The 13154-nt window shown below is 47.5% G+C and overlaps 1 protein-coding gene across 4 annotated transcripts in view; it reads left to right on the top strand.

The window, feature by feature from the left end:
- Positions 1-13154, top strand: part of FRMD4B (FERM domain containing 4B) — a 295154-nt gene that overhangs the window by 226724 nt on the left and 55276 nt on the right. For all 4 annotated transcript variants that reach the window (XM_070390990.1, XM_070390991.1, XM_070390988.1 and 1 more), the window contains 2 exons: positions 5585-5641; positions 6408-6430. In XM_070390990.1, coding sequence (XP_070247091.1) covers positions 5585-5641; positions 6408-6430 — 80 coding nt within the window. The remainder of the gene's footprint in view (positions 1-5584; positions 5642-6407; positions 6431-13154) is intronic.

Genomic DNA, 13154 nt, shown 5'->3' with positions numbered 1-13154 from the left:
TCCTCCCAGCCCCACGTAAGGGGACATGTGATGATGAAATGAACTATGTCCTTAACACATTAGGAATTCCTAAGGGTTGTTTCTTTCCTTTCTTTAAATTTCTTTTTAATCCTCACCTGAGGATACATTTATTGACTTTAGAAAGAGGAAGGGAGAGACAGAGATGTGAGAGAGAAATATCGATCCGCTGCCTCTCCCATGCGCCCCAACCACCGGGGATCAAAACCACAACCTAGGAACATGCCCTGCCCGGGAATCGAACCTGAGACCCTTCGGTGCACAGGAAAATGATGCAACCAGCTGAGCAACCCCAGCCAGGGCTCTGAGGGTTGTTTCTTATACTGATTCTCAACAGAAGTCAGTGGAGGAATGCCAAAACACAATACCAAACACGCAATTTATCTGCAGCAAACCTTGTGGTTCAATTCTGTAGGTCTCTGGTGATTCTAGCTTAATCTGAAAAGAAAACTTAGAGAATGGAGTGGATCCATTTTGCCCCAGGGCCCTTTGGAAATGCCTGCAGACACGGGTTGTCAGGGCTCAGGCGAGGTTGCTCCTAGAATCTGGTGAGCAGAGGCCTGAGCTGCTGCCTAAGGCCCTGCAAAGCACACGAGCCCTCAACAAAGAAGGACCCAGCTCACAATGTCACTTGTGCCACGGCTGCAAAACCCTGATTTAGAAAAGAACGAGCAATAGATCATTGAATCCATCCTCCATAAGCATTACCTCTCACAACTAGCTTGGACAACAAGGAGAAAGTTTTGGTCCATTTGCACATGGAGAGGATGGGGGTACACATGTGGTAGCTGTGGGCTGGCCTTCAGGGGCATGACAAGAATTGCCTTGCCCGGCCGGTGCGGCTCAGTAGTTGAGCGTTGACCTATGAACCAGGAGGTCTCGGTTTGATTCCCAGACAGGGCACATGCCTGGGTTGCAGCCTTCATCCCCAGTGCGGGGCGTGCAGGAGGCAGCCAACCAATGATTCTCTCTCATCATTGATGTTTCTCTCTCTCTCCCTCTCCCTTCCTTTCTGAAATCAATACAAATACATGCTTTAAAAATAGCCTTGTTAGACAGTAGGTCGGTATGAAGTGTTGCCGTGGCCCCTCTGCTAGCCTCATTGTCCAAAAACTAGTCAGCTCACAGATCTGGGCTCCCGAGCCCGGCCGGGTCCTCCTCCACAGAGCTGTGTCCTCAGAAGAAATGAGCTGCACCCGCTGACTCACTCATGTCCTTATCACATTGGCGCTTTGCACTGTTTGCAGGCCTAATGGCAAGCCACAGTGAGGGCAGCTAAGCAATGTCTAAGGCGTCATTCTTGCCAGGTGGTGGCTTTTTAACCAGACCCCGAAGACCGGGGCAGCTCAACAGTGGACACAATGGCGACCAATGTCAAGAAGCCCCTTTCTCTCCATCCGCGGGCATTGAGGATTCTCTGTGGTTTAGTGCAGAATGAGTTCCCACGGAGAACAACATCGATACAGAAAAGGCAGGACGAGTGTTCAGAAGTAGTTTTCCCATTCGACTACGAGTGTGAGTGCTCGATGACGACACATGGTCCCACCAACAGTGGAGGGGGCATTGGTAGTCATTTTCTGACCTCCCTGGTTCCAGTGTTTACCGAAGCGTGTCTCTGGGAGAGTCCCGGTGCGATATTTGCACTGGAGTTGTAGCAAGGCAACTAGTGCCCGGCGGAGTGGGCAGAGCCTGGGCCGGGGGCCAGCGTGCACGCCGGCCGTGGGAGTGGGAAGAGCACTGAGGGTCATGTCCCGGGGAGAGCCAGCATCCGAAAAACCACAGGAGTCAGAGTTGCACAAATTTCACTCCCAAATTCTAAAACTGTTTTTTATTCTGTTCTACTTGGGAAGCAAAAACCTAGAGTTCATCTCATTAGCATGATGTTTTGATCAACTGAGCCAACAAGCCAAGGACGAAAACAAGGTGTCCCATGTGGAGCCCGATCCCAGTGACCCAGCGATTGAATCCGTAGTCCGGTTACATTAGCCGAGGGAGCAGCCCCAGGCTGGGTCCTGTTCCCTGTGACCCAGTGCCTTCGGCCACATCATCTGCCTGGCTCGTCCGCTCCTGTCTGTCCTCGCCAGCCATGTAAACCCACGCGGGATCCCATTACCTCGCTCTTTGAGGAGCTCGGCTTCTCAAGTGTTAGCTTGCTGGTCCTATAGGGTTACCGCCGTTGCCATGGTTGTAAGAGGAATGTTCTGTCCCAGGACAGACTGCAGCTTCTGAAGAACTTGCACATTTCAGGCACGAAATTGTACAGTTCAGTCTAAGTCTTCATTAAGTTTCACCGTGTGACATTGCTGAGAACCAGGCAAATAGTATTATTCCCGATTGCCCCATGGTTTGGTGAATTCCACGCAAAAAAAATTATAGGTTGCCTTGAATTTCCAGAACAGAGGTTAACTGGAGGGCGAGATGGGGGCTGAGGTGTGTGAAAGAACGTGAGGCTCTGCCAAATCCGCTTCTTCTCTCTCCCGGATCCTGATAGGGCCTGTCCCTCCACCCTCATCCCTCCTCCCCCAGAACTGGGGCACGGCGAGGCGCGGGTGAGGAGTGCACAGGGGCGCAGTGCCCCCCACTCCTCGGGCTGTCCCAGCCTGGTACGCCCAGGCTCCAGCTCCACATTCCAGCGTTTTTAATATTTAATGACCTTCTACGGTGGAGACTCATTTGGCAGCATCCTTAAGAGTATCTGTTTGAGGTCTTTTATCTGCTGAACTTCCATTTACTAAATTGAAAAGTTGGTGTCTAAAATATTGTTTGGATAACTCACCCAAGGTTCTGATGAGGCAGAGCGGGTCATGGGGTATAGAGGAGTTGGCAAATATTTTCAATGTGTTTTATTCAGCTTTAGTCATTTTCATACCCAAAATAATTCACTTTTTCTCTTCGCTAAGATTTTAAGACAAATTTGACTTTAACTTTGAGTTTCAGTCTCATTGCAAATTCAAAGATGTTTTAGAATCTCCCCTCTCTCCCCGCACCCTCACTCTACATGAATTTCCTTTACTTTGAAAGTAAGGAATTTCACCTTTCTAAAAGGTAATGTTCATCAGCACCCAACTCACCTGTCGGGTTAACTGCTCCATCATCTTTCTGTCTCTTGCCTGAAAGACAGAAGGCCATCGATCCGCCCATGGGCCTGGCTTCCCTTTGATTGCGTGATCGGGTTCGAGAGGTCACAGGCGAGCTTCGCACTCACGGCCTGGGCCCTCGGTGTGTGAAGCAGAACACCTTGAAGCAGGTCCACTGCCTCGGGTTTCAGAACGGACACCTAGATGCTGGTGAATGAAGTGAATTGTGTTCATTTTGTAACATAGGAGGAACACGGACAGGACCACTACTGACATTGTAGTGTCCTGGGTGTTTGGTTTCATTTTGTGGCTTTTGTTTTGTTTTGTTTTTTGAGAACTCCAGTGAAATCACTCAGAAACCTGAGAGAAATGCACCACCCTCCCAGACATCCTCAGGGGCCAGCTGCTTCTGTAAGCCCACTGACTGCATTTACTCCAAACTGCTCAGTCCCTCCCCTGACACGCTGGGCGCAGTGGGAGCCCTGCAGCCTGGGTCTCGGGGAGAAGGGAGGAGAGAGTGCAGGGCCATGTCCAGGCCGGGAGTTCCATGTCGTTGAACACTGCACCTTCAGGTGCTATTTGAACAGGGACTGGGCCAGGGGCGGGTGACGTAGAATTATTTTTATGTGTGTGTGTGCTTACAAGCTAGAATATCATGCACACAAAAAATGTTAAACAGAGATCCTTCTAAACCACATATTGTTGCAATATATAACATAATGCAGTAATGGTATTTACATATATCACTGTATTTAATAAAATAAATGAAGGCGCATTTGAGTATTATTAACAGACGCAATCGCCCTTCCGCACACACTTATGCATCCCAGCCAGTAGTTCTGCTAATGAGGCCCAGAAGTACTATTTTAATTTCAGAGCTTGAAGGATGAAAAAATAAAATAATGGAAAATTGGTAAATTAGATCTCATTAAACTTCAATATAAAGCAACAGAATTTTAGTCTTTGATGCATTTGCTGTAACTGCTTTTTTTTTTAAGTCCTCACTCGAGGATATGTTTATTGATTTTAGAGAGGGGAAGGGAGAGAGAGAAACACAGTCGGTTGCCTCCCATACCTGCCCCAACTGGGGACCGAACCCAAAACCCAGGTATGTGCCCTGACCGGAATCAAACCCTCAACCTTTCCATGCATGGGGACAACGCTCCAACCAACTGAGCCATACCGGCCAGGGCTGATATAACTGCTTTTTAAGGCTTTACATTGTATCTATAATGGTACAAATATTAATTCAATAAAGTATCATTGTCACAGTAGTGAATTTATCTTTTTATTTTCTTATCTTTATTGTTGAAAGTATTACAGATGTCCCTTTTTTCACCCATTGACACCCTCCATCCTGCTCCCATCCCCCCTCCCCAGGCCTTCACCACACTGTTGTCTGTGTCCATGGGTTATACATATATGCATGCATGTTCTTTGGTTAATCTCCTCCAGCGTCCCCCCCCCCCCCCCCCCACCTCTTCTCTCTGAGAATCGTCAGTCTGTTCCATGTGTCCATGTCTCTGGATCTATTTTATTTATCAGTTTATTTTGTTCATTAGATTCCACATATGAGTGAGATCATGTGATATTGTCTTTCTCTGACTGGCTTATTTCACTTAACATAATACTCTCCAGGTCCCTCCATGCTGTCTCAGAGGGTAAGAGATTCTTTTTTCCAGCTGCATAGTATTCCATGGTGTAAAGCTTTTTTTATCCACTCATCTGCTGATGGGCACTTGGGCTGTTTCCAGATCATGGCTAATGTAAATTACACTGCTATGAACATAGGGGTGCATATATCCTTTCTGATTGGTGTTTCGGGATTCTTGGGATATATTCCTAGAAGTAGGATCACTGGGTCAAATGGCAGTTCCATTTTTAGTTTTTTGAGGAAACTCCATACTGTTTTCCATTATGACTGCTCCAGTTGCATTCCCACAGCAGTGCACTAGGGTTCCCTTTTCTCCACATCCTCACCAGCAACTTGCCATTTGTCGATTTGTTGATGGTTGCCATTCTGATAGGTGTGAGGTGATACCTCATGAATTTATATAGTTTTAGAAATATTTACATTGTGTATATACCAAAATAAGCATGCTATGGCACAGAGAAAAAAAATTCTCAGGAAAACACGGAACTAATCTAAGAAAATCTTTAGCGTTTCAAAATGAACCTGTAGAGATAACAATTATTCTTTTAGAAGTTGTCTGAATTTTCAGTCTCAAAGTAATTCATGTTCCTTCCAGAAGTGCTTTCTAAGCAAACTCTCACGGCTAATTATCACTCACACACACACACACACACACACACTATGTGGCTTCCTCTTAACCCTGGAGGCGCCTCTGCTCGCCCCCTCCCTTTCACACAATGGTATGATCTGCATCTGATCGCAGACTGAGGTGCCAAGCGGTGACAGCTTCCCCAGCTCCACTCACTTGCTACAAGGAGGGCGGCTGTTCACCGATGCTCTCTTTCCCCCCCAACAGGGGCAAATCGAAGTAGACAGTGAAACCGTCTTCAGGTTGGCGGCGCTGGCTTTGCAGGTAAGAACTGGCCACTGCTCCTTTCTGTTTATTGGTTTTGTGAACTGCCGGCAACTCTGAAACTTTTGCACGGGCCGGCGGCTGACGGCTTTTTAAGCCAGCTGGTTGTTTGCCAATGAAAAATGTGAGCCACCGTTTTCTGTTTTAGAACAGTTTGCGTGAGCTGCAGTGAGAGATTGTGTGTCTCAAAGGAAAAGGAAATTTAGACTGGGCTCCGGAGGAAGAGTGGGAAAGGCGCTCCCGGTGCCTGGAGTTCAGGAGGCAGCCGTTGTTGGGAGGGCTGTAATTTACATTTAAGTTTGGTAACTTCTGTAGACATTTCCTTGAGGTTGGGTTAAAGAGCCCTTTAATTCTTAAAGGCACTGGTAGATGGGAAAAAAAACAACAACAAAAACAAGTGTGCTCCATGCTGGTTTCAAAAGAGTAAACAGCATGTTTGATGGACCTGTGTCATGGTTTAAAAGGTGCGCCGCTCCAATAGGCAAGCATTAATCACATGCTCTTAGGAACATAAAAGGAGAAATAATGGTCTGTGCTTTTAAAGAGATATTTGTCTCTTCTGTTAAGGATAAGAACTATGTCATGGCTACCAGCGATTCCTAATCCATGCCACGTTCTTCCCGGCGATCACAGAAAGTGTTCTTTGTGTACATTCTTCAAAATAAAGCAGAACTCGGGGACTTTCAGAGGGTAAATGGCCAAGTAAAATGTCTCTGGCTTACTTAACATACATACAAATTGATCATCTGTCTTTGTTTTATTCCAGGAAGCCAAAGGCGATTACACCAGGTAAAGTGGTTTCTTTCCTGATATTACTGTGAGTCTTTTTTTGCTACTTTAAATAACAATGGATGCAAAATCAAAAGCAAGTAGATTCCCAGGCATGAGGCTGAGATCGCTGCCCTCTTCGAATAGAGACCTATTCTTTTTGTTAATAAATCCGGCAGCGAAGCTTTCTTACAATTTTTCAATCCAGAGTGACAGTGAATTGTAAGCAGAGGCCCTCCAAGTTCTAGTTTCTGTCGTCTGTCAACACGACAAAGAAATCTATAAAAAGCCTTGGTAGCCTGTGCTGATTTTTTTAAACTTATTATAATCCTGTGTTTGAAAAGCTATACCATAAACACAAAAAGAGTAAACCCGTCAGCTGCTTAGTTAAGGGATTAATGGGGCTCTTTCTGCAGCTGCCCTTTCGGGGCCTCACCCTGCACACACTTGACCCGACAGTTGTAGCATTGCCACCGAGACTCGGGTCTGGCTGCGTAACTGGCTGCATCACAGTGTTTGTGTTTGAATTCAGCCTCTACCTGTAAGTAGAAACACGGCAAAGCTCCTGTCAGAGGCTCACGGGCCAGTCACCCGCTGGAAGCCTCGCCTCTGGGTGTTAATGTTCGACCCGTAAACTTCCCGTAGATTATTTACACATCAGCTCTACCTGCTCCCAGCCAAGCCTTTGAGCCGTGTGCTCCTTAAGGGACTGATGCGAGTTAATGCCTTCCAAGTGTGAAACCCTCCAGCCGCAGTAGCTCTTCACCCCGGTCCCCACGCCCCGCCCCGCCCGTCTGCGTGCCTGGCCCTGGGGTTCGGTAGGATGACGCTCACCTCTCCTACCAGCTCCGTTTGTGCTACATCATGTTTTAAAGTTGTTTCAGGTTAGGAAATATGTTTGAAGGAATTATAAAAACCAGTAAACAGCATTTTCGTAATTAAAAGGAAATGTCAGGAGATAAAATGAGGATGGATTGGTTTCTGGGTCGTTAACATCAGGGGTGCTGGGTCCTCCCTGCTCTCTGTCCTGGGGGAGCCGGTTCCCAGGAAGATCAGATATGAGAGGAATGCGTGTAGGGCTGAGTCTGAAGTGATTTACGAAGGAGGCTCAGGGCCTCAAGCGCACTCTGGGGTGGGGATGGCTAGCCCTGCCTCCCCCACCTCCTCCCAGGAGTCACTGGCTCACTCTCTCTGAGCCTCATTCCCTGAGCAAACCAGCACCCAACCGAGGACTATGGGCTTCGATGTCTGCAGACATTGCCAGGGCGGCCTCTGCATGCAGCAAGCTCTCTATACACTCTCGCTATTATTAACTAGAGGCCTGATGCACGAAATTCATGCAAGAGCAGGACTTCCTTACCCGGCTGCTGGCACCAGCTTCCCTCTGGCACCTGGGACCCGGGCTTCCCTCGCAGCCCCGGCTTCGTCCAGAAGGACGTCTGGTCTAATTAGCATATTATGCTTCTATTATTATAGATTATTATAGTACCGTTATTGCCCTCGTCATTATCATCATCCTATCCCAACTCTCTGAAGAGACTCTGGGACGAAGGTGGGTCTGGAGAAGCCACACTGAGGTGTGAGGGGAAAGAACAGGAGAGAAAGGTGGGTTCCACACACTGTCCTCAGAGAAGAGCCCTTGCCTGCGGCAGGATGAGGCTCAGAGGAACATTGCTGTGGTCCACCAGACCTCTGGGCCAAACCAGACCCTATTCCTCACTTCTGCGTGGTCCTGGTGGATCCCCGAGTGATTACCAGGCTGAAGAAATGGGAACGCGGGCTTGAAATTGTCTAAATCATGCTGAACAGCAGGAGCATGGGACTGGGAGTCAAGAAATTAGCAACATGCCCTGGAGTGAGCCATTGTCCCTTCTGGGCCTCAGTTTCCTCATCTGTAAATTCGGATTAATGAACTAGCAACTCTGCAAGGTGGTTCTTAAAATTCTTTTTTAATATAATTTATTGATTTTTAGAAAGAGAGGAAGGGAAAGGGATAGTGAGATTAAAACATCCATGAGAAAGAAACATTGATCAGCTGCCTCCCGCATGCCCTCTACCAGGTGGGGATCGAGCCCCCAAACCCAGGCATGTTTCCTGACTGGGAATCAAACTGGTGACCTCTTGGTTCATGGGTTGACACTCAACCACTGAGCAACACAGGCCAGGCTGCCCGTGGTTTTGAGAAGATGAATGATGTGGAAAGATGTTGTAAATTACCAGTGGGTTATTGCTGATGAGAGAACGAATGGGAAATGGGAACTTTGGTCGTTGGGTTTATAATGAAACAGAGTTTGGGTGGCTACCACCCTTGCCCTATCTGGTTTCCCCTGAATGGAGAGGATATATTTTATCTCCAAAGTGTTGTTATAAAACTAATTTAAGAAAATCAAGCAAAGTAAAATAACTTGATGTAATGTTGTACCGTGTTTAGATCAAAGATGCTAGAACCAGCCTTAACCAGCTTGGCTCAGTGGATAGAGTGTCAGCCTGCGGACTGAAGGGTCCCAGGTTCGATTCGGGCCAGGGGCACATGCCTGGGTTTAGGGCTCGATTCCAGGCAGAGGGTGTGCAGGAGGCAGCCGATCAATGATTCTCTCTCATCATTGATGTTTCTATCTCTCCTTTTCTCTTCCTCTCTGAAATCAATAAAGAAATATATTTTTTTTAAAAAAAGATGCTAGAACCAGACAGCCTCACTCAAATCCCAGGTCTGCTACTGGTTACCAGTGTAATCTTTTTTTTTTTTTTAATATATTTTATTGATTTTTTACAGAGAGGAAGGGAGAGGGATAGAGAGTTAGAAACATCAATGAGAGAAAAACATCAATCAGCTGCCTCCTGCACACTCCCCACTGGGGATGTGCCCGCAACCAAGATATATGCCCTTGACCGGAATCGAACCTGGGACCCTTAAGTCCGCAGGCCAACGCTCTATCCACTGAGCCAAACCGGTCAGGGCAACCTGTGTAATCTTATTTATTTTTTTTAAATCCTCACCTGAGGATATTTTTCCAGTGATTTTTAGAGAGAGTAGAAGGGAGGGTGGGGGAGAGAGAGAAAAAGAAACATCATAGTGAGAGAGACACATTGATTGGTTGCCTCCTGCACTCACCCTGACCCGGGGGGGATCCAGCCTACAACTGAGGTACATGCCCTTGACCGGGAATCGAACCCAAGACCCTTCGGTCCATGGGCCAATGCTCTAACCATTGAGCAACCAGCTAGGGCTTTTTAAATCTTTTTTATTTTTTTTACCTGTGTAATCTTGAGCAAGTTATTTAAACTCTGCAAGGCTCAGTTTCCTCATCTGTAAAATGGGACATATTAACAGTATACTCCCCATTAGATTGCTATGAAGATTAAATGAATTAAAACTTACAAAGTGCTTAGAACAGTTCCTGCAATTGCCACGTTCCATCAATTTGATGGACACACTTTGCCACTTCCCTGTTGTTTCAAATATGAACTGTTTCTCGTGTTTTTGCTAACATTAATAATGCTGTGGTGAGCAACTTTGTGTAGTTGGGACTGTGGTTATCTGCGATTATTTTCTTAAGTGATGTTTCTCAGATAGGAGCAAGCAAAGGGGAATGCCTTAAAGGAGGCAAGGTGCTGAAATGAAATGTATTCATCTTCGATACTGCTCAATTAAAGTCCTACAAAATCCATAGCTCATTCCAGTGCCGTCTGAACGCCGGGACCGAGCCAGTCAGGCCTAGGCTGGGAGGATGCCGACGTGCAGCAGGGCCTCCCTGGCAGGGAGCAGCTCTCCAGCAAGGAGGCCTCGGGCAGTTCTAAATTCCACCTTAGTCCTGTTCACTGGGTGGCTGCAGCTTTTGGCTTTTAGAACTTCATTGAGTTTGCTTTGAGCTTTAAACATAGACCAGAAGGTCTCAAATACTTTCCTAGAGCAGGACAATATGGCTTTTTCAATCGGAACGCGTCGAGGCTGCTCTGGCCCCCACTTCTTGCGACTGTCTCCCTCTCTCTCAAGCTTAGTGTTTCCAGTTGCACTCATCTGCATCCGGCTCCCGACCGCCTCTTCCTCCACTGTCTGCCCTCCAGTAACACCACCCTTCTCTCTGGGTCATCTCTAAGGATTGCCCGTCCATCCGTCCATCCTTTTCTCCGTCTGTCAGCTCCCTTTTCTTGTCCTTTTTATCAACCCTCAGACTGCTCAGACATTCTCCTCCTCCCAACCTAACCATAAAAGCACGTGTGTGTATATTGAGTGCTTTTTATGACATTATTTAAAACATCCACCCCTATTGCATTCGATCCCCATTATAATGTTATGTTGCCATTTAACAAATGAATAGATGACAATTGCAGGCCTAGGAGACTTTGTCACATGGCCGGTGAGTCCCAGGTCAGCTCTAATGCCGCACCATCCAAGATGGAAACTTGGTGTTTGCTGTCACAGACCACCTTCCAACACCCTAACGGGCAGCTAAGGCTCTCCGTAACCTGCATTATCCATTTCATTTCCATAACTGCTGAGATCTGTCTGTGCCTCGTCTCTCTCCTCCGAGGGCCCTGCCTGCTTTGCCTTCCTGGCTTCGCTCAGCTCCTCTTCCTAGAAGGCCTTTAAACATGACGCCCTGCTCCCTGCCCTGCTTCCTTGGGGATATTTTAAGTTAACAGTCTCATAACCAGTAGGCAAACTCGCTCTCTGAAAGTTAATTAAAATAGTGGAGTGGGGACTTCCATTTTCTTTAAATAGTTGACAGTCTGAATTTCCAAGTCAGCCCTTAAGCTGCAAAGATAACAAGCTACTCGGGTAACACAACACAGACAAACCGAGAATTCCTGAAAGCTGACTCGGCAAGGAGAGCCCTTTATCTCTGAGCAGCCACAAATGAGCCTGCGAAAGCCAAGCTCTGCCTTTCTCCTCCCCTCCCTTCCCCTCCCTTCCCCTCCCTTCCCCTCCCCTCCCCTCCTCTTTCTTCCCCTCCCTTCCCCTCCCCTCCCCTCTCTCTTTCTTTTTTAACACCCTGAAAGGTGGATGTGACCAAGTAACCATGTGGTAGGGCATTTCTGCTCATAAGAACAGGAAGTGACTACAACTTACAATACAGTGCTGGGGCAGAATGAGAGAATATGTCACCAGCGTCAGTGGAGGGTTAATTCACAAGATACAGCTGTACCAAAGGCAGCTGTTTCCCGTGGGACAGGAGCTCTCCAGTGGCCCTGAGAGTAGTTAACGGGGGAGGGGGGGGGGCCGGGGGTCAAAGAGCTGCTCCCCTAGACCTCTGGACCTTTGGAGCTCTAAGATGGCCCTGGCCCGTTTGGCTCAGTGGGTAGAGTGTCAGTCTAGGGCCCGAGGGTCCAGGTTCGGTTCCGGTCAAGGGTACATGCCCAGGTTGCAGGCTCCATCCCCAGTAGGAGGCGTGCAGGAGGCAGCTGATCAATGATTCTCTCTCATTGATGTTTCTATCTCTCCCTCTTCCTTCCTCTCTGAAATCAATAGAAATATATTTTAAAAATAAATAAATAAAATAAAGCTCTAAGATGTTATTCCATTTCCTGGGCCTTTTAAGTCAGAGGCACTCCCAGGGCCCAGGTGCCGAGCACTCACGTCCTCAGTGAGGAAGGGGGTGGCCGTGAAGGCGGGCGCTCTGGCGTGGAAGCACCTGGTTCCGTGCAAGGCCCCCACTTGCTGTAGAACTGGGGGAGCTAACCTCTCTGGGACTCAGGTTTTCTCTCAATCAATATTAGGTGTTGTTGTTGTTGTTGTTGTTATTATTGCTGTGTTTAACCTTCACGCCACCGTGGCGACAGGCGCTGTGAGGTGCACCCATGCAGCCGGCCTGCGTGGGGGAAGGGCTTGCTGTGCAGGCCTCCCAGCGGAGGGGCGGTCGGGCTGCAGACCTCTGGCTCTTGTTGCCACAATCACTGCCTCCGGCTGGCAGAGGAGAGAAGCCAGAGGAGAGATGGAGCACCCGTGTATTCAGGCCAGGGCTTTTGTGAAAAAGTTGCTGAGAAGCCGAATTTCTCCCTCCCTGTGCAGTGACCCTGTGCTAAGAACTGACTTAGAGACACAGACAAGTGCTTTTGTAAGTCAGTTTGTTGGATTTTGTTTTTAATGATTTGTAAATACTTCTAGGTGTTTGGCTGTATTATAGGTTTCATACATATTAACTATTAATTGTCATCTTCACCTTATGACGTTGGTGTCATAGAATCCTCACCTTGCAGTGCGGTCATGTATGTGTATTAACGTGCTATGGTCTAATATGTACCCATTGCCTGGCCAGATGTTAAGAGTTGTTATATTTTTTTAAAAAAAGATAACAAATAGGAAACCATTAACAAATAAGTATGGGGTATACCTCATTAAAAATTTTAAAGTTCTGGGTTTTTTCAGTACGATTCCAATCTCTCCTGTGGGCTGTGAATCTCCCAGAAGATGTAGGAGCCGAGTTTCCCGCACTCGTTGTCCTGACGTGTGGGCGTCTTGCCAGACGTGCTCTGGGGGCGTCCCTCACGTGTGGCTGTTTGCTGAAACCTCAGTATTGAAATGCCTGTAGGGATAAGCAGTCAGGGGCAGCCTGTGCCTCGGCTCCCTGGCAGCGGCACTGCTCCCTGTATTTTAACTTCATTAAGTCTCCGGCCGGGAAACATCCATCAAGTTCTGAACTGCCTTTTCTGAGTAGCCCCAAGTTTGAAATCATACAATGGACACTCTTTCATCGGCTCTAAGGGAAGAATGTTAGGGAGGGCTGCCCTAAGTCATGCATGCAAA

Source organism: Myotis yumanensis, unplaced genomic scaffold, assembly GCF_028538775.1.
Source record: "Myotis yumanensis isolate MYYU_CA2020_CCGP unplaced genomic scaffold, mMyoYum1.0.hap1 SCAF_14, whole genome shotgun sequence".
NCBI lineage: Eukaryota > Metazoa > Chordata > Mammalia > Chiroptera > Vespertilionidae > Myotis > Myotis yumanensis.
The sequence above is the reverse complement of the archived record's forward strand: the minus strand, read 5'-3'. Positions and strand labels throughout refer to the sequence as shown.